The 21,069-nt window shown below is 39.3% G+C and overlaps 2 protein-coding genes across 6 annotated transcripts in view; one reads left to right on the top strand and one right to left on the bottom strand.

Moving 5' to 3' along the window:
- The window catches only part of LOC310632678 (uncharacterized protein), a 685,758-nt gene that overhangs the window by 14,937 nt on the left and 649,752 nt on the right, over positions 1-21,069 (bottom strand). The window lies entirely within an intron of this gene.
- FBXL4 (F-box and leucine rich repeat protein 4) overlaps positions 318-21,069 on the top strand; it is a 44,574-nt gene continuing 23,822 nt past the window's right edge. Inside the window, exons 1-3 of one of the 5 annotated variants that reach the window (XM_083350023.1) lie at positions 318-532; positions 15,276-15,861; positions 17,143-17,491. In XM_083350023.1, the coding sequence (XP_083206149.1) occupies positions 15,353-15,861; positions 17,143-17,491 (858 nt within the window). In that variant the 5' untranslated portion in view covers positions 318-532; positions 15,276-15,352. Of the gene's footprint in view, positions 809-4,367; positions 4,423-15,275; positions 15,862-17,142; positions 17,492-21,069 lie in introns of those variants that run through there. The other 4 variants (XM_083350022.1, XM_083350020.1, XM_083350021.1 and 1 more) reach the window with 4 other exon arrangements.

Below are 21,069 nucleotides of genomic sequence, written 5' to 3'. Positions count from 1 at the left end.
GCCACCTACCCCGCTAAACCTTCCCGCAGCCTACTCTTCCCCTCTTCCCTCGGCTCCTTCCTCCCTCCCGCCCAGCTCTTCCTTATTAACTAGGCCAGCGTTTCCCAACCTTAGGAACTTGAAGATGCGTGGACTTCAACTCCCAGAATTCCCCAGCCAGCATAGCTGGCTGGGGAATTCTGGGAGTTGAAGTCCACGCATCTTCAAGTTCCTAAGGTTGGGAAACGCTGAACTAGGCCACGCCGTCGGCGGCTTCTTCCTGTTGGAAGCTCCGCCTTCAATAAGCGCGGGAGGGGGAAGCCCGCGCGAGAGAAGCCGTGCCTAAGTCTTGCGCGGGCCGCGCGGCGCGTCGGGCTTAAGGCCCGGGCTTGAGGCTCGCTCCCCCGGGGTCGATTCGATGGCGCGTCCTCCGAATTAGATGGGGACGAGGAAGGCAGGAGGAAATGGTGTAGCTAGTATGCGGGAGTGATCGCCCCCCCCCCCCGCCGCCGCGCGCTGGTCGGTGGCTGCAGCTTGTGGGAACCTCTCTTGTGTATGTATGCGTGCGCGCGCTCTCCCACTCGCTCCCTGGTAAACAACGTCGCCCGGGCAGAGTCGTTTCCTGCAGCTTTTGCTCGAGCCGCTTTATTATCTGAGCACCTGCCTGGCTCGTGTCGTTTGCAGTTGAAGTCGAGCAATGTGCTGTCAAGGTGTGTGAGGCAGGGCGCTTGCACCTTGACAGTTCTCTCTCCCCTTCCCTCCCCCCAAAAAATCAGTAACAGCCTGTCTTTTCGTACCTTCGGGTCACCGTCATTTCCAGATAGTACAGGTCAGTCTTGGTGACATCACTTTCAAAAAGATCTCGTACTTCCTTCTGTGTGTGTGTGTGTGTGTGTGTGTGTGTGTGTGTGTGTCTACACATACACACACACGAACACTCTCTCTCTCTCTCTCACACACTCTCTCTCTCTCTCTCTCTCTCTCTCTCTCTCTCTCTCTCTCTCTCACACACACACACACACACACACACACACACAAACACACTCTTTAAAGGGCGGAGCAAGTGTTGTTGCTCCATATTAGTTAAGGAAATTTGAGCTCTGACACCTCCTTGTGAGTTATCTTCGCTCTCTGCTCATCTTACAAGAATAAGATATGTCAGGGCTGTTTTAAGAACAGTCAAGTGGGGAGACAATAAAACGATACGGTAATTACAGCATAAATCAGGGCAAAATAATAAACCTAGCTTAAAAGCAGACCTACTAAAATACTTTGAAATGCTAAAAAACGAAAGGAAGATTTTATTATGACCGCTTTGAAGTGGGAACCAATTGTAACTTAACAAGCTTGTTTGGAGTTTGGGTTGTTTTTTTTTTAATGTGTATGTTTCTTTAGGTTGGTCTTTTGGGTGACCACCAGGACAAGTTTCTGTAATTTTCATAAGATTTGGAAAATGGTATGTGTCATTGCCTGCTTCCTAGGGCTGAAAGAGATGACTATAGGACAAGTCAAATCTTAATGTAGCTGTTCCCAGAATTAATGAATTTATTTCAGAGCGAACTATTATATGCAATTGCAAATTGGTCAATTTTGCATCAACTACATTGGGCCATTTGGATGGCAGGAGTGATTGTTATTGTGCAAAGTAAGGAAGTCTGGCATATATGTGGACAGGATCATGGGAGGCTGAGCTCCACCACGTGTTTATTGGACCTGTGCCCCTCCTGGCTGGTGTATGAGGCTCGGGAGGGGACACGAGGCTGGCTCCTGGCAGTAATAACTGCTTCTTTGTGGGAGGGTAGCTTTCCTGCCGCCTTGAAGGAGGCGGTGGTGAGGCCCCTCCTCAAGAAGCCTACCCTGGACCCGGCTATTTTGAACAACTATCATCCGGTCTCCAACCTTCGCTTTCTTGCGAAGGTTGTTGAGCGCGTGGTGGCGCATCAGCTCCTTCTGTTCCTGGAGGAAACTGATTACCTGGCCCCGTACCAATCGGGCTTTAGGCCCGGGTACAGCACGGAGATGGCATTGGTCGCGCTGGTGAATGATCTCTGGTGGGCTTGGGACAGGGGTTGTTCCTCTGTCCTAGTCCTATTAGATCTCTCAGCGGCTTTTGATACCATCTACCATGGTATCTTACTGCGGCGCCTCAGGGGGTTGGGAGTGGGTGGCACTGTCTTGCAGTGGTTCTCCTCCTACCTCCTGGGTTGTTCGCAGTCGGTGCTGGCAGGAGGGCAGAGGTCGGCCTTGAGGCCTCTCGTTTGTGGAGTCCCTCAGGGGTCGGTCCTCTCGCCTCTCCTGTTCAACATCTATATGAAGCCGCTGGGGGAGATCATTCGTGGTTTTGGAGTGGAGTATCATCAGCATACAGCTGATACTTTTTTATCTCTACCCCAAACCACCCCAGTGATGCCCTCGATGTGATGTCCTGTTGCCTAAAGGCGGTCTGGGTCTGGATGGGGAGGAACAGGCTTCGGCTTAATCCCAACAAGACTGAGTGGTTGTACGAACCGGCATCTCAGGAAATTCAGTTCATTCCATCTTTAACTATGGGGGGGTGAGGTGTTACCCCCCGTAGATAGGGCTTGCAACTTGGGTATCCTCCTTGACTCACAGCTCAGTTTGGAAGACCACGTAGGGGCTGTGGCCAGGGGGGCTTTTGCCCTGGTTTGCCTGGTGTGCCAGTTGCGGCCCTATCTGGACCGGGATGCCCTGCGTACAGTCAATGCGCTCGTGACCTCTCGGATAGACTACTGCAATGCTCTCTACATGGGGCTGCCCTTGAGAACCACTCGGAGGCTTCAACTGGTGCAGAATGCGGCCGCGTGAGTTGTGATGGGGGTTTCCCGATACTCCCATGTAACACCTCTCCTCCGCGAGCTGCATTGGCTTCCAGTTGCCCTCCGAGTGAGATTCAAGGTGCTGGTGATGACCTATAAAGCCCTAAATGGCATGGGTCCGGATTACCTACGGGAGCACCTGCTGCCGGTGTCAACTTCCCTTCGTCCTGTGCGCTCCCACAGAGAAGGCCTCCTCAGGGTGCCATCAGTCAGGGATTGCCGGCTGGCGGCCCCCAGGGGAAGAGCATTCTCTGTGGGCGCACCAGCCCTTTGGAATCAACTGCCTGTTGAGCTCCGGATGGCTCCCGACCTTCACTCTTTCCGCCATGACCTGAAGACTTGGTTGTTTGAACAGGCCAGCCTGGACTAAGGGTTTGGGTTTATTTTTAACTATTTATTGTTGGGACTAAATTAATTTAATTTATTTTTAATTTTTGTATGTTGTATTTTATCGCCCTGTACACTGCCCTGAATCCTTTGGGTATAGAAATTCAATAAATAAATAAATAAATAAATAAATAAATAAATAAATAAATAAATAAATCACTTGAAGCCAGAATGTCAGGGCAACTTGGTCCTTGAAAAGTGTTGATTGACTAATAGTGTCAGATTCTGGCCTGCTGTAAGATTTAGCTAATTGCCGCCAACATTTAATTGAAACTCTTTTTTTAATGCCCGTATCGTATTACCATCTAACCACAAGTTTATTCATTAAATAAAAATGAAGATGTATTCATTTACCTTTGCCTGCTAAATTCTGTTTATTTAAAATATTTATAACTATGTTTATTCTTCACAAAAAAGTTTCCACTTTTTTCTTACTTTCTGACATACATTTCTACTCCACTTTCTTACTCTGGAAAGTAAGAGTTATATTTTCACTTTCTTCAACATGGTGTATATAATTTAATATTTAATTCCCGTTCCCAAAAACTATTTATAGTTGACTTAGACTAGCTTGTCAAATTCCGGCCTGCGGGCCAGATGGGTCACGCTGAAACCACGCCCACCCCATTGCTGGCAATGACAAAAAAGTCCTGATACGTCATGCAACGTCATGTGACGTCGCGAGTTTGACGTGACTGTGAGACCTCGTTCAGTGAACTGTGATTAAGGGGACTTGAACCTGGATGTCTTCAATCCTAGTCTATCATCTTAATATAACACATTGTTTCCCTACTTTCAGATTTACAAACTTAAAAAAATTTTAAAAAAAAGCTAAATTATTTAAACATGGATTTTTATTGGCCAGTTGTGAAAAATATGGCCTGTACAGTGAGTACCAAGTCTTTATAAAGTGGGACTCCGTTTGGTTGATAATAGCATCTAATAACTCCTCTCTAACTGCTTCTTTTAAATGTGCCTTGCCTTGTCAGTAATTAGTCTGATTGTAGAACTACTGTTTTTACTGCCTTATGAAGTATACGTTTGAGAGGTTACTTTTTCTGATGTTGTAGACTTGTTTGACCTAAACCTTGTTTCTCTTGGTACACTAATTCCCTTTACTCCCTATCCTGGAAAGTATGGCTAAACAATTTCCTTCTGAGTTGCAGACCTTTTCCCATTTGATTTCTGGATAATCTAATGCAACATAACCCCTATTAAGGTAAATTATACTCCAGTCTGACATATTTAACCCATGCAGCATTGAACAATTAGCATTTATTTTTTCCCACCTTCTGTTTCACTCACAGTTACTATTATTACTGTTACATCTTCTAAAAGACAATTCAGGTAGATTTTTATTTTTTGTATTATTTTGCTATATACAGAAGAATATACACTTGGGGAAATACAGTATTTATTTTTCAAAATTATGCTCCAAGAAAATGAGAACACAACCATTGTAGTGAAATTGTAGGAAAAAAAATGCAAACAGTTCTGTGAAAATGGAGTATGATCGGTAGCCATCGGAATTCAAATGAAAACAAACGTAGAATAACATCAGAGAGGAACAAAATGCTTTGTTTTAACAGTGAGAGTATATTGGAAGATTTCATTGAAGATCCCACTAAATGAGAATTCGATTTAGAAGAGAAGCAAAGCAGTGTCATAAAAATAAGCAGTTCCATATACTTGATGTGTTATCTAGAAATGGAAAAGTATAGCTCTAAATTAAAAACACATATTATTAAGAAACAAAGCCAGAAAACAATCCAGTGAATTTCTAGAATATATAATATTTGAGATAGATTTCAGACTAAATGATAGAATTTTCTAGATAATATCCAAATTCATAATTAATGCCTATGCATTAATTGCTGTTGCGGTGTTAGGCAAGGTTTGATAGACAGAGCAAACACTGCTTTCCAGTTAATGGCATCACAGTATTAGAAGGCTCTCTGCTCTTTCCATCTTTTTCCTGTATGGGCTCCTCTTCTGCCATAGAAACATACATTTTTTTATGTTTTAAATGGTCTTATCTGTATCTCGGGGATCAAAGGGATATTAGATATCTCATTATTTTGCATTTTACAACTTTATTTTTTCTTACTCAATGGGAAAATTGCTGTTACAGTCTTTCTCTCTCCTTTGTTCAATTCTTCCCTGCTTTTCTCCTTGCTGTGCAAAATGGTGATTAGAGGCAGCAGTGACCACATCTGTAGAGAAGTCTTATCTTCCTGTTGTGTGCAGGCAGGAGAAAAGCCATATCTTTTTCTCCTGCATGTTTTAATAGTTGGGCTATCTCCTTTTGCTGCCATGGCAAGGTCATCTCGTTCTCTCTTCAGGGCTGGTGAAGCAAAAGGAACTTCTCTCCCAGAGCCAGGCACTGTCTGGCTGACAGGCACTTACCGTCCCAGCTGTCCCCAGTTCTTTTGGGAGTCATTTTATATGTGGATATGAGAAGAAGTTAATAGCTCAAAACCATTTGTTGACAGAAGGACAGGAACTCTTTAATATCTGACATGGTTCTTGTTGACCTGAGTGATGACCAATCTGGTAGAGGATTCTTTTTCTGTTTTCTTTTTATATTAAATGGATTGGTGAATATGGTTAGTCTGGCTCTTTTGCTAAAACCTGTCTAGCATGCTTGACTTGTCTGGTAGAATGCACTACAGCCAGAGCATCACAAGCTCCTTCCCCACAACAAAGGGTATATCCATGAAGGAACAAGAGAGCATCTCTGATGAAGATATATATATATATATATTTATTATGTGTTTGTTTGTTAAATTTATTTGCCAGCTAGCTCATTGTGGAGCTATTCAAGTTGACTTACACCAGTAAAAAAAATGAAAAGAAGTGTAAACATAACAGTAGCAAAATAGTGAAATAAACAATGAAAACACAATAATATGTGTGGTGGCGCAGTGGTTAGAATGCAGTATTGCAGACTAATGCAGCTCACTGTCAGGAGTTCGATCCTGACCAGCTCAAGGTTGACTCAGACTTCCATCCTTCTGAGGTCAGTAAAATGAGGACCCAGATTGTTGGGGGCCATATGCTGATTCTGTAAACCACTCAGAAAATGCTGTAAAGTGCCATGAAGTGGTATATAAATCTAAGTGGTATTGCTAATATGAGATTAAAAGATGGACAGAGGAAAGCAGGGAATGTAGGGGAGAGGTGGGGTATGTTGTTCCTCCATTGGATCCCCAGGCCAATTGGCAGAGTCAAATTTTCAGGCTTTTGTGGAAGGATAGGTGGGTGGGGACAGATCTCATCTTGGGGGGCAGGATGTTTCAGAGGGTGGGTGCTAAGGCAATGAAGGCTCTTCTTTTGGATCCTGACGGCCAGAGTTCTTTGCCACCACAGTCCCTCTCTGCCAGCACAAGAGAGGTGGGCTTAATCTAGCAAGACAAGGCAATTTATTGTTTATGGTTAGTTGCATATTCAACCAGAGGTTCAGACTGGATTTGGCATTTTTATCCTCTAGTCAAATCCTTCCCAAGGACCTGATATAGGCAAACGGTTTTTTTTTTGGATAGAGTTAAAGGTATAATCACAGGTTGTAAGCTGTTCCAAGTAAAGCTGCCTTTTGCAATTTATTATTATTTAATTTTCCATACTCATTTTGTGAATAGCACCCATAGCACCCATTAGTTACAAGCATGTCAAACTGCCGGCCCACGAACAGGATGTGTCACATTGAAACTGCACCCACTCCGTTGCCGGCAATGGGGAAAAAGTCATGATACATTGTGTGATGTTATGTAACGTCGCGAGTTTGACATGCCTGGATTAGTATATTGGCTCTTTTAGGAATCTTTGTAAGATAGTTGACATCATACATAAATAAAGCAAAAGCTTTGGAACTAGTTATACATCTTTAATGCTTTTTAGAGCATTATACATTTTTATACTGGTTTTACTGAATTAGTTTAATATATCCATAGTTTGTTTGTTTTTTTAATTTATTCCAGCTTTACTTTTAGCATACTGTTGTCTTCCACTGTGTTTGGCCTTTTAATATTAGGCTGACATTTAATATTAGGCGCTTACATTCTGACTGAAAGTGGCAGTTTTTATTTTTCAATTGAATATTCAAAGGATAGCATATTTATGTTAATAATATTAATTTAAATAATAAGCTATATTATTTTACATATAAATAGCTTGATTTTCTTTAAATTACAGAAATGTTTGATTGAAAAACAAGAAATAGCATTTTATTACAATTATATAACATGTTAATAATAGTATATTATCATTTGTTAGATTTAATACAGCTGCTTATTTCAGTAGGCTTACAAAATATAGTACTAAATAAAGAACAATTAAATCTAAACAACTAAAAATTTAAAGTGAAACAAAAAGCTCCTGTGTATGTTTTAATTTTTTGCTTCAGTAACCTTTCCTATCTTTCCTTAAATATTGCTTTTAAATTATAGTTTGAAAACTGTAGGGAAAAGAAATGTTTTCTGTCCCATAGGGCAGAGGTCCCCAACCTTTTGGGCACCAGGGACCGGTTCCGTGGAGAGAGCTTTTTCCATGGACCGGAGGGTGCATGGTTTTGTGTGCTGCCTGCATTCCATGGATGGGGCTTTGCTTGTTTGTGCGGACCAGTTGCTGGCATGCTGCGGCACGGACCTGGGGTTGAGGACCCTTGTCATAAGGTACTGTGGAAACAGATCTGTGTTGTCTCCCTTTTCTTGGGAGATAAACCATTATCTTGTACTGAATACACATTCCAGGAAGCTTCTGATACACAGGGTTATACTAGATTGTTTGTAAAAGTTATTATCTGCCCATATGATAAGTCTGGGCAGCTAACAATATTATAAGATAAAACTGTATAAAAATTATACAGTTATATAGTGACCCTTGCGCCCGATATAAATACTATTAATACCTTATATTATCAAGAGTCTAATAAATAGCCCTGTTCTAAAATCAGCAGTTGTGAATATCTGTGGCAGAAGAAATTTACTTAAGAAGTCCTAGAAGTTAAATTTAGATTCTTAAGCAACAAAAATTAGCCAAAATAGCTTTCTTTAAAGAACTTTCCAACATTCCAGCTACAGTAGATAGGCAGATTTGAGTAAATGAGATGAAATGGGAAATTACTTAAATTTTAGGACTTTTAACTTCTGATGAGCAACAGAACAGCTTTTAAGTTTGCCAGTTTGATTTAGTTTGGGGGAAAAGTGTTTTTTCAGAAATGAAAATGAAAATTCCTTAGTGTATTCAGGTTAAAAATAAGCCTAATGTTTTATTTTTTTTTGAAAGTGTCAAACATTACCAGCACAATAGGTATAACTAGGAAAATTTGTGGGTAAGCAGCCCTTCTCTAAATTATTTAGTACTTATCCATAGCAGTCTAAAATTAATTATAGAGTCCCTATTCTTTTATGTCAAGTATTAAAGAGTAGCTATTTATTTCCACAGGGACAAATGTTGCAGTATAGCTAACACTTCCTTTTAATTACCTTGCCATTAGATGTGAATACAGCCTAAACTTGGAGATTCATAACTTCAAAATAGTTTTTAAAATAGTTTTGTTTCCTATTGAAGTTTCATTTCTGCATGTACGTACTTAATATAGTAATTCATTCAGTGACCTTTGAAACCTCGGCGGTGCTGAATGAATGGTATACCCAGTTGTTATGGCTGTAGCGCCTGTGCAGTTACATTATCAACATTCAGATGCTTGGCAGCCATTCCACACTTATAACCACATGTCTACTTCAGTTCCCCCCATTGCTGTCAGCGAACAGTGCTGCTTCAAGCCCCGTGCTTCAGCCTGCCAAAACTGCAAATCTCCAGCTGCCTCCATTGCCCTGCACTCTTCAGGATCTGTGCACCCAGTGGACTTTTGTGTTGTCTTCCTCTTACAACCAGGGCTTTTTTTCTCATAGAATGCTCAGAACGGAGTTCCGGCACCTTTTTTGGATGGAAACTTGTAGAGTAGGCAAGGCGGGTTGTATGACATGTGTGAGTTCCGGCACCTTTTTCTTTTACAAAAAAAGCACTGCTTACAACACATCCTGGCCCATGGAAGGCAGTTCCTGGCCACGCCAGGCCTCCTACCCACAGCTGCTTGCATCGTTCTCCAAGTAGTATCCAGTGTTCTCCAATCAGCACAGTAAGCCTTCTGAAAGCTTCTGAGGCCTTCTGTAACAGGGGTACCAAACTGCCGGTCATGGGCCAGATGCGTCACGCAAAAGCCACGCCCCTCCAGCAAGGGGAAAAAAGTGTTGATATGTCGTGACACGTCACTTGATGCACTGAGTTTGACACCCCTGTTCTATAACCGTGAAAGAAAGCCATGCCTACCATTCTCCAAATCATGAACATTGTTCTTGTGATGCTTCAGAAACTTTCCAGATGTTTTCTGAAGCCTCACAAGAACAGTGCATATGACTTTGAGACTAGTGACAGTAGCCTTCTTGTGGGGTTTCAGAAGGCCTCAGAAGCTTTCTAAAAACAGGGTTTTTGTGCTGCTGGGATGGCTGGCCATGACATTGGGCTTGACGTTTTTGGTGTCAGCAGGGCTGGGGCTGAAGTAGGCTGAGACTGCTAAAGGCTCTGAAGCTGTATTCAGCCCCAGCGCTGCTGCAACCGAGGAGAACTATTGTGCAGAGTGACCAAAAGGTTAGAAATGGGGGGAGGGGGGAGATAGGTGGGAGGGGGAGTTGAAGAGGAGTCAAGGGAAGCAGTCCCTTACCAAGGCTTGGATGGGATGGGTCCTTGCCTGATGACCAATGCCAGGGTTGCTGTTGCTAAATGATGCAGTCACATGACACGCTTTATAACTGCATCCCCTAGTGATAGCAATCCTGGTTTCAAAGACTGTCATAATTCAAGGTCTAATCTGTACAACATTTTTCTAAACTGGAAAGATTTGTGAATTAGAGATGTAAAAATAGTTTTAAATAGCCTTTTTACAGCTGTAGTAACTGTAACAAAAACCTAAATATGATGTGGTGAGAAGTTTAGACTGAATGTGTAGATAATGTGGTGAGAAGTTTAGACTGAATGTGTAGATAATGTGTGGAAGAGGGCAGTGATGCTAAAGGGTAAAAAGGGAAGATAATTTCAGCAATTATTTTGTCTAGTGTGGAGAGCAAAGATACAACAAAAAAAAATATCAACAAACAGATGGAGCTATGCACATGGGAAGGTAGTGTATCTGTGAAGAGAATTAAATACAGCAGAATATTTTCTGTTCCTTTATAGAGTTAAAAATTTGTTTTGATTACTTGGAAAAGATCTAATGCAGATTTAGAACTCCTTAACTATATCTGCATTTACCATTTAAGCATTTCCTGCTCATACTTGATTAATTAAGAAAATTAATTTATTTATCAAATTTATATGCCACTCATCTCACGGTTCGAGGTGACTCTGCTATCTGGACTGAGAGATCTTGGCAGCAACTTCCAAAATGTCCAGTCCAAAATGCAGGCTACAATGTCCTCCCACTAACCCTGCTACTGGGTATCCTACCTTTCTGTTTGGGAAAAGCAACGGCCAGCCATTTTTCTCCCTGTGGGCAATTTTTCTGGATATCTATCTATCTATCTATCTATCTATCTATCTATCTATCCATCCATCCATCCATCCATCCATCCATCTATCCACATACAAATACTTGATAAAAAGTTCAGCATCTTGCATCATCTTGAACCTTGGCCTGTAAGTTTATATATCTACTGAAGCCTGAAACAAGGTTTCAGATTTTCCATTTTTACTCCTAAAATCCCAGCTATACTAAGCAATAATTACTATAAAAGCCCAGCAGGGCCCTCTCAAACCTGTGCTACAAATGGATATGTACTTTTTGCTTAATAACCGCACAATCTGTAATGGAAGAAATGAAAGGGGCTATCTATATTTATTTATTAAGTTTATATGCTGCCTAGAACTCCTGAAAGATGAGGTATTAAAGAAATAATCATGAATAAATATTATGATTACATAAATAAATGCATGATCAGAAGTAGTTTGTTATTATAGCTTACTTTAATACAGAGGTCCCCAACCTTTTGGGCACCAGGGACCAGTTCCATGTTTTTCCGCGGACCAGAGGGTGTGTGATTTTGTGTGCTGCCTGCATCCCACGGATGAGGCTTTGCTTGTTTGTGTGGGCTGGTTGCTGGCATGCCGTGGCCTGGTACTGGTCCATGGACCGGGGGTTGGGGACCCCTGCTTTAGTAGACTGAATTTAAGTAAATAGTATTTTGACAAAACTAGTTACTGCAGTTAGTTTTCCTCCATGATGAATTTTAAGGGAAAAATGGGTGTGAACGAATAAACAACATCCATTACAATGGAAATATTTACTTGCGAAGATTCTTTGAAATTTTCTTGAAGAAATATCCTTCTATGAACATTAGAAACATACAGATTCTTTTAAAATAGTTCTAAATTTATTCTGAAAATTATACTGTTGAAGCAGAGATGAATCTCACTCCTGTTTTTGAGTGGATGTTGGTAAGAAATGATACATCTGAACAATTTAGGGTATTTGTCTTTTCAAATAACTCCTAGTTAAAAAAATGCAGAAAAAGAAAATTGGGCTGCCAAAACAAAATAATTCTTCTGCTTTTACTGCTTTGAGTAGGGCTAAAATTCTGCCTGTACATTTCTTTGCACAGACATGCATGGAATTGCACTGTGTGTTCTTTAGATGTTTTAATATCAGAATGATGAAGAGAATTACTAACATTTCTTGACTTTATTTTTAGAGAAAATAGAGTGTCTTTGAAATGCAGACAATGTTTAGTAAAATATAGCGCATGTTCTGGTAAATGCCGCTTATAAAAATCCTGCATCTATTTTAAGATGTATTCTGTCATCCTCTTTGCAAACTCCCAACAGGTTATGAGCATTGCTTCTCTTTGCCATTGAACATAAAAAGCTATGAGCAAAGCCAAAAAGGTTAGCTGGGGGAGTTCATAAATCTATACAAAAATATCTTTTCCAAGGTTAATTTAATTCTCGCATTTGTAAGCCTCTATGAACATGCATCTTGCATTTTTCTCATTTTGTGAAAATGACTTTTTTTAACCATGTATATATATATATATATACATACAGGTAAAGATGTTCATGAGAATTTTGTTATAGGGTTAATAATTAATTTTTTAAAATTGACATTATATAAAATTGCATAATACTATGTTAATAATATCATAGCAATGTTTTTTAATTGCTATTTTAGTTATTTATGTCCAGCCTTTATTGTTTTTATAAATAACACAAGGTGGTAAATAGATGCAATACTCCTTCCTCCTCCTATTTTCCTGTAACAACTCTGTGAGGTGCGTTGGACTGACAGAAAGTGACTAGTCCCATCTAAGACATGACAACCAATTTGGTGATTGTGGGTCACCTGACAGGGCTGTTGTGGGGAAAAAGGAGACATAAAGAGTGTTATGTAGGTTGAACAACTTATAAAATATTAAAGTGGGATAAACATTTGTCTGTCTGTCTGTCTATCTATCTACATCATCTTCATCATTAGTCTTTACTGATCATATTTGAAAGTTTTTCTTGTACTTTAGTGTATGTAACTGGTCTCTTTAAATTATCTAATAATATGGTAAATTAATCATATGCATAAAAAGAGCAAGGCAAGTAAAGAGGCATCTGGAATATATGTACACCCACTATATAACTGTGTAGCTTTAGATGTGCCATATGTGAGTTCCTACTGTGTGATAAATTTTCACTATGCATAATATAAAAATGATGCCTATACATTATTAGTTGGTAAACATATGTAATTGCTCTTTGCATTATTTCTGTACTTATATAAAAACATTTTTACTTAATTAAACTCTATACTGTACTTCTTTTGAGAACTTTGTTAAGGTGTCTGGAAGTTAAATCATGGTAACTGGATTTTCTTTCTTGTTGATTCTAAACATTTCACTGCTTATCCAAGTAGTTTTTTTCAGTCTGAGCAAGTTAATTAGCGGGACCTCATATATGTCCTCCAGGCAGGTTTATATATATGGGGTTCCCCTAACCAACTTGCTCAACACTACTTACTTGGATAAGCAGTGAAACATTTCATACCAACTAGAAAAGAAGTCCAGTTGCCATGACTCAACTTCCAGATAGCTGTACTTGGATGACTGAGAATCTTAATTGACATTGTTAAGGAGTATAATGCTGGCAATAATTGTATTGTATGAAATGGAATGTAGTAACACAGAACAGCTGCCAGATTATAAATCTGGAAATAAACCAGAATGCCCCAGTGTTACCACCTGGCACCTTCTGAGGTAATATGTACTCAATCAACATGTAAGTAGTGGAATGGAATCAATTTTATTCTTTATCAAACAGCATCGAGCTACCTTTTTTATTTTCCTAAGAGATAGTAGTTATGTATTTTTTCTTGCAGTTTTACAAAGAAATAATGGTATATATTTAGTTGGATAGTATATGGAACACGACTTGTCTTTTGGGGACTAGGCCAAATTTGCCATATGAGTAAATGGATTGTTTAAAATTGTGCTGGTAGTTAATAGTAGAAATTTGGGGGGAAATATAGTTTTTTCCTCTGGGTAGAAAGGTTTCTTTCAGCTTAGTTCTGGATATTTTCATATTTCTGTATTCAGATTTTGGTTCACTTATTGCCCTTCATATTTGTGAGCAATGAACTTGTTTATTTACATCAGGAATGTCTTTGAAATAGGTATTGCTGGATTTGAACACAAAAGACTCAAACAGATATTTACTATTAGAGCTGTGCAAAGCACTAATATTATATTTCTTTAAAAGCACGTAAGTGGGAGTGAAGCATGCCTGTTTGAAGTAATAAAGAAACTATGCTCTAAAAGGCTTAGTCTGTTCTGAACAAAGGCTATCCTCAGTACAAGTAGTCAAACAAGGACCGTCTTTGAAGCAGTTGTGTGATCTTCTAAAGGATGCTGCTTCTTAAATTCTCTTTGCACAAATCTACTTACTAAAAGTGTTTGTGATTTCAGCACACATGATCTGTAGTATTTGATGTCAGGTCTTTGGACCAAAGCAATTGTTAGTTCATACAAAGTGTGGGATTCATGTTGTAGCACAGCAGCAATCATTTTGTGCTGTGCCTAGTTGTAGGACCTGTTTTCTAATTTCCATTTTGATTTTTCAGTTCTTTGGAGACTAAGTTTTGTTGTTATTATATCATAAATATTGTAATCAATATTACAATTGATTGGGGGGAGTGCCTTTGACTTTGGCAATTGCCTGGATTAGTTCTTGTTGAGGGTGTGTGTGAGATTTTGGAAGATTTTTGCCACTGCCTCCTTAAGGATGAGAGAGAGTGCGGTAACTGGCCTAAGGTAACCCAGCTGCCTTTGTGCCTAATGCAGGATTAGAACTCATGGTCTCCCAGTTTGTAGCTCAGTGCCTTAACCACTGAGTCAAACTGGCTGAGAAACAAATATTATTAATAATTAACTAATTGATTATCAAATCTTATTAGCAATATTTTTAATATAGTATTTTTATTAAATACTAATATCCTGATTGGATATTTTAGTAACTCTTTTTATGTTATTCAGGTAGTCCTCGACTTAAAACTACAATTCAGCCCAAAACGTTTGTTGCTAAGTGAGATAGTTGTTGAGTTTTGCCCCATTTTATGACCTTTTGTGGCACAGGAGTTAAATGATGTTACAACTATGTTACTAACTTAACAACTGTAGAGATTCATTTAATCATTGCAGTTGTTAAGTTAGTAACATAGTTGTTCGATGAATCTGGCTTCCCTATTGACTTTTCTTGTCAGAAGGTTGCAAAAGGTGATCACATGACCCCGGGACACAACAACCATCATAAATATGAGTCAGTGGCCAAGTATCCAAATTTTGGTCACATGATCATCGGGATGTTGCAACGGTCATACGTGTGAAAGTTACTTTTTTCAGTGCTGTTGTAATTTCAGATGGTCATTGAATGAACTGTTGTAAGTCGAGAACTACCTGTATTATATGTTTTATCTGCTTCAAATAAGTTTCCTTGAATTCTTGAATCTTTTTTAAATTGACAATTGTATGGGCTTTTATTTAGGGTCCTTTCTCTTTCAAACTTCTCACAAAGAAGTCTTGAAGATACTGACTTTCAGGAGGACTTTACTACCTGTTTGGATGTCACCAGCATTTCCTATGTTAACGGTTCTAAGTATGTTTTACTATATTTGCCTTCGGCGCCGAGCCAGGGCAGCTACAAGGGGAGAATTGATGAACAATCGGAGAGCTATTGAATCAAATAGATCCCTACCTATCAACGTTCAATTGGTCCAGTATGCCAAAGAAGTGTTGGACTTCAGCTCCCATTATGGCAGTGAAAACAGCATGTCATATACTATGTGGAATTTAGCTGGAACTCCTAATGTGTATCCTAGCTCAGGTGACTTTACACAAACCGCTGTGTTTAGGACCTATGGAAAATGGTGGGATATGTGCCCTAGTGCGCGAATACCATTTACGAGGACGCCTCCCAATTTCCAAAGCCAGGACTATGTAGAGCTTGCGTTTGAGGAACAAGTGTATCCTACAGCCATACATATTTTGGAAACATATCATCCTGGTGCAGTGGTTAGGATTTTGGCATGTTCTGCAAGTCCTTATTCACAAAATCAGCCCAGTGAAGTAAGGTAATTCATTTTATTAATTTTCTCTGTCTTTCCTTGATATGGTATATTCAGATATTTAAAGTAACATTTTTTTCATAGAAAATTCTACATATTTACCCCCATCCTCCCCCCAAAAACGTCTTTGCTACTTACAAACTGTTTGGATTTTACAGGTAGAAAGAAAAGGAATTCTTTTTTTTTTCTATGATCTGGTCGTTGCAAATGAAAGCTGCCTGACCCCATTGTTTTGCTTTTTATATTCACAGTATTCAGTGTTTTGCAGTGTTTCAGTTTAAGAAAGGATGCTGTAAGATATTTGCGCAACAGAGTTCTTGAAATTGCTTTAGAAATCTGACCTGTAGATCCATAGTACAGGTAATCCTTGACTTACGACCACAGTTGAGTCCAAAATTTCTGTTGCAAAGTGACACATTTGTTAAATGAGTTTTGGCCCATTTTACGACCATTCTTGCCACAGTTGTTAAGTGAATCTCTGTAGTTGATAAGTAATAACCTGGTTGTTAAGTGAATCGGGCTTCCCCATTGATTTTGCTTGTCAAAAGGTTGCAAAAGGTGATCACGTGACCTTGAGACAGAGCAACGGTCATAAGTATGAACCAGTTGCCAAGCATCTGAATTATGATCACATGATCATGGGGCTGCTACAAAGTGTGAAAATGGTTATAAATCACTTTTTTCAGTGCCGTTGTAACTTTGAACAGTCACTGAATGTTGTAAGTTGAGGGCTACCTGTATACTACATTAAAACTTCATTGGTTTCCAAATGCTAAATAGCCTGAATATAGGTTTGGAGTCAAATGTCTCAGTTCTTATCCTACTGAGCAAGTTGTGGTTTAATTTCAGAGTTAACCAAAGGGTCTCTTTAACTATCTTGTTACTGAAGTGCATCTTCACTTTATGGTCAGAACTGAAGAAGCTTCTTGGATGAGAAGAGTCTTCAGAGAAAAACAAGAAAGTCCAGTTCCTTGGTGAAAAAGCACCTTTGGATCTTCACTGTAGTTTACTCTCTTTGTTTTCCTCCCAATGCAGTGATAGGTTAAAAAAGAATTAAAACACTAAAATGTTGCTGAATAATGTTAATATGTTATTTAATGTTTGGGAGTTAAGATATTTATCATACATTGTTGAGTTAGAGTTATTAAGAGTCCTTTACACTGGCCACGGTTCGATGTTCTTTATTATTAGTAGTGTTTTTCCTCAAATTGAAACTTATTAAAGAAATGAAAACACAGATATTTGCATTAACTGCCCTGTGATACTAATGTACTTTTCTTTTGGTAGGTGGGAAGTCCTTTGGTCAGAGCTACCTTCCAAGGTGAATTTGCCTCAGGCACGTCAGTTTACACCTGATATCAAACAAATAAATTTTCCTACAAATTTAATCCGTTTGGAAATAAACAGTTCCCTTCTGGATTATTATACTGAGTTGGATGCTGTAGTGCTACATGGTTTAAGAGAGAGACCTGTGCATTCACTCGGTGCTCTGGTTATTGATATGAATGATTTAGATGACGATGAAGAAGGAGAGAGAGAAAGTTACAGCAGCGTAGACAGTCTCAACAAGCAGTTTAGCACTGCTGCCTTCAAAGACTGGACATCTAATGGATACTTTGATAAATTGCCTTATGAGGTAAAAGCCCGGGAAATTTTACAGGGTTAATTAAAAAACGTCACAATTACTTAGGCCTTAGAGATTCATTATATCTTGAGGTACATAGTTATAGCTTCAAATACAGACTTGTGCCTGTTTTTTAGTTCCATTAGCTTGCTGGATTTTAGTAAGTGTAGCTCCCCCCCCCCACTTAAAATGGTTGAAACTGATTCAAGTAGATTCTTAAAAATAGAAGAATCTATTATCGGCCCTAGCTGATCTCCCCGTGCAAATTTATTTTTATTTCTATGTCAAGTGCTTATAAAAATGAATGACTTGTTCACTGAATCGTCTTGATTACAGAGGATAATACTCCAGTATTTTTTTTAAAAAAAAATAAGCTATTTTAAGCATCTGTTAATCAAATTAAATAGGAATGTTTTCTTCTTTTGAACAGAAGATATAAATACAAATCTTAACTATTAAATCTAACATATTCATTACATAAATGTTATGTTCCTACCCCATTTTAAGTGCAAGTTCTTAAGATTACAAAAAGCCAGTTGAACTTCAGATGCCATATTTTTATACCATAAGCTTTTGTAAGCTAATATGCATCTGCATTCTGGGAATTTTCTAAACTCCTCGCATAATATCAAATTGTGCTTTATGCTGGGCCACATGTGGAATGAAATTTTTAGCAAGATACTAGATTTTATTATCTATGTAGTATATAATTATTATCAGTTAATGAAATTAGTTAAAAAGGGTCGTAAGAGTTTTTCCCCTTTACACTTTTTGCTGTATTTGTAGTGGATTTGGTCATTATTATTAATCTGAAATTACACTTTGTGCTTTGACTCATTGATGGGTGTCATGTTTAGAAATGAGTGCAAAATGTTTGTTTTATCACATCTTTAAAATTAAAATTTAAAATGCTAAATATCTTAAAAGTCAGTCAACAGAGTAATGGATGGAAACTAATCAAGGAGAGAATCAGCCTAGAAATAAGGAAAAAATTTCCTGACAGAACAATTAATCAGTCAAAATACTTGCCTCCAAAAATTGTGGGTGCTCCAATACTGGAGGTTTTTAAGAAGAGATTGGACAACTATTTGTCTGAAATGGTATAGGGTTTCCTGTTTGAGCAAGGGGTTGGACTAGAAGACCTCCAAATTCCCTTCCAACTCTGATATTTTGTAGTTCTGTTAATTACCATATTTTCAGGCGTATAAGAGGACTGGGCGTATAAGACGACCCCCTACATTTCCTGTTAAATTATAGGGTTTGGGCTATACTCGCCGTATAAGACTACCCCTCTTCCAACGCACACCAAATAAAAATTAAAAAACATCAGATTTGATTTTAATATGGTAATTTTAATTCAAATGCTTATGACATGCAGGTACTTAGTAGGAAAACTGTCACTTATAAACATAAGGCTGTTTGTCATCAAACATGTAAACATAAAACAGTGCAAGTGGATTAAACTTTAATAATAATAATAATAATAATAATAATAATAATAATAATAATAATAATAATAATAATATAATTTGGAAGGGACCTTGGAGGTCATCTAGTCCAACCCCCTGTTAAGGCAGGAAACCCTATACCATTTCATACAAATGGCTGTCCAGTCTCTTCTTAAAAATTTCCAGTGTTGGAGCATTCACAGCTTCTGGAGACAGGTTGTTCCACTGATTAATTGTTCTAACTGTCAGGAAATTTCTCCTTAGTTCTAGGTTGCTTCTCTCCTTGACTAGTTTCCATCCATTGCTTCTTGTCCTGCTTTCAGGTGCTTTGGAGAATAGCTTGGCTCCCTCTTCTTTGTGGCAGCCCCTGAGATATTGGAACACTGCTATCATGTCACCCCTCACCCTTCTTTTCGTTAAACTATACATACCCAATTCCAGCAACCGTTTCCTATTTTCCTAATTCACTTTTTCACTTTTCCTAATTCACTCTAAAGCTTTCCCTGCGCAGAGCCTTAAGTAACACCAGCTGCCTGCAATTAGTGCAGGTTCTCATCCCACCAGGCTCAAGGTTGAGTCAGCCTTCCATCCTTCCGTGGTAGGTAAAATGAGGACTCAGATTGTTGGGAGAAATAAGCTGACTTTGTAATAATGCTGCTTGTGTGTGGGGGGTGAAAGCTCTAATAAGCAGGCATATACATAGAATGAAGGCTATTGCTAAGCACATTGATTTGTGCTTTAAATTGTAAGCCGCCCTGAGTCTTCGGAGAAGGGCGGGATATAAATGGGATAAAAAAAAAAGACCAAATGGGAGATCCACTCCAGGTTTTCCAGCCAGCCCGCCCAGTTCCTGAGTCAAATGTGTCCTTAGAGCTAAGCAGCTGCTCTGGCTACGGGCATTCCCCACCTGCCTACAGCTGCTCTTCAACTTTAGAAGGAAAGACGCCCAGACCCCAGCCTGTAAAAAATCACAGACTGCAGCTTCTACTCCAATTGGTCCCGCTTTCCCTGCGCAGACTAAATGGAAGATCCGCTCCAGGTTTTCCAGCCAGCCCTGTCCCTAAAGTTTCAGCACCTGGCGTATAAGACGACCCCTGACTTTTGAGAAGATTTTCATGGGTTAAAAAGTCGTCTTATATGCCGGAAACTATGGTATGCTAATTGTTCTGGTACAATGCAAATAAGATAACTTGACCTTCTCACAACTTTTACTTGATGCTGTCTTGCCACCATTACCGGTATATATAAAATAAGCCACTCTGTAGCCTGTATTTTTTTGTTTATCCCATTGCCATGACAATTTGTAGACTTTTGATATTTATCTTAGCTATAAATGGTAATTTATGATTTTTTCCCCCTGATATATATCAAATGCCAAAATTGATTTATTAAATGATAGACATCATAATTCTGGTGTTCTTAGATTCCGATTATAATAGTTGCGGTGTACTTAGTTATGTAACTAACCAGAACAAGGAAGCCAGCAGGAAAGTTGCAAGTGACTTCTTTAAGTTGCTCTCACTTCCACTACTTTTCTTCTAGGTATCTCATATTCTGTAGCCCATGCCTCTCCTCAGTGCCTCCCCCACTCCATAGTATCCCTCCAAGTGTGCTTGTACGGTGTTATGGCAGCTGCCTGCACAGCCTCCCACACCTGGCAGCGGCCATCCCTGCTCTGACCACATTTGCGCCACAGCAGTCACTTGCACAACCTCCCATACATGGCAGCAAGCACTCCTACCTAGGTGTGCTCATGTGCTGCAGCATCTATTTACCCACCCACTGGCCTTCTTGTAAACTGCCCAGGACTTGCGACTTCCTGCCAGTTTTCCCATTGACTTTGCCTGTTGGAAGCCAGCAGGATGTCGCGAAGTGGAGGTCCTTGCTTAATGCCTCGTGATCCTTATTTAACAGCAACAATAGGGATTGCATGGATTACTGTTGTCAAGCAATGTGTCCTGCGGTATCACACTTTAAAATCACATTGCTTAGCAATGGGAATTCCAGTCCCGATTGTGATTGTTTGCACTATTGTATAATTGGAAGCATATTTATACCTTTGAATTAAAAAAAGCACAGCTGTCATAAGTGTTTCTCTAAAATACAGACCCAACTTAGATGTACTGAAATTTAGTTTAGGCT

This window comes from Vipera ursinii (genome assembly GCF_947247035.1).
Source record: "Vipera ursinii genome assembly, chromosome: 1".
Classification (NCBI taxonomy): Eukaryota; Metazoa; Chordata; class Lepidosauria; order Squamata; family Viperidae; genus Vipera; species Vipera ursinii.
The sequence above is the reverse complement of the archived record's forward strand: the minus strand, read 5'-3'. Positions and strand labels throughout refer to the sequence as shown.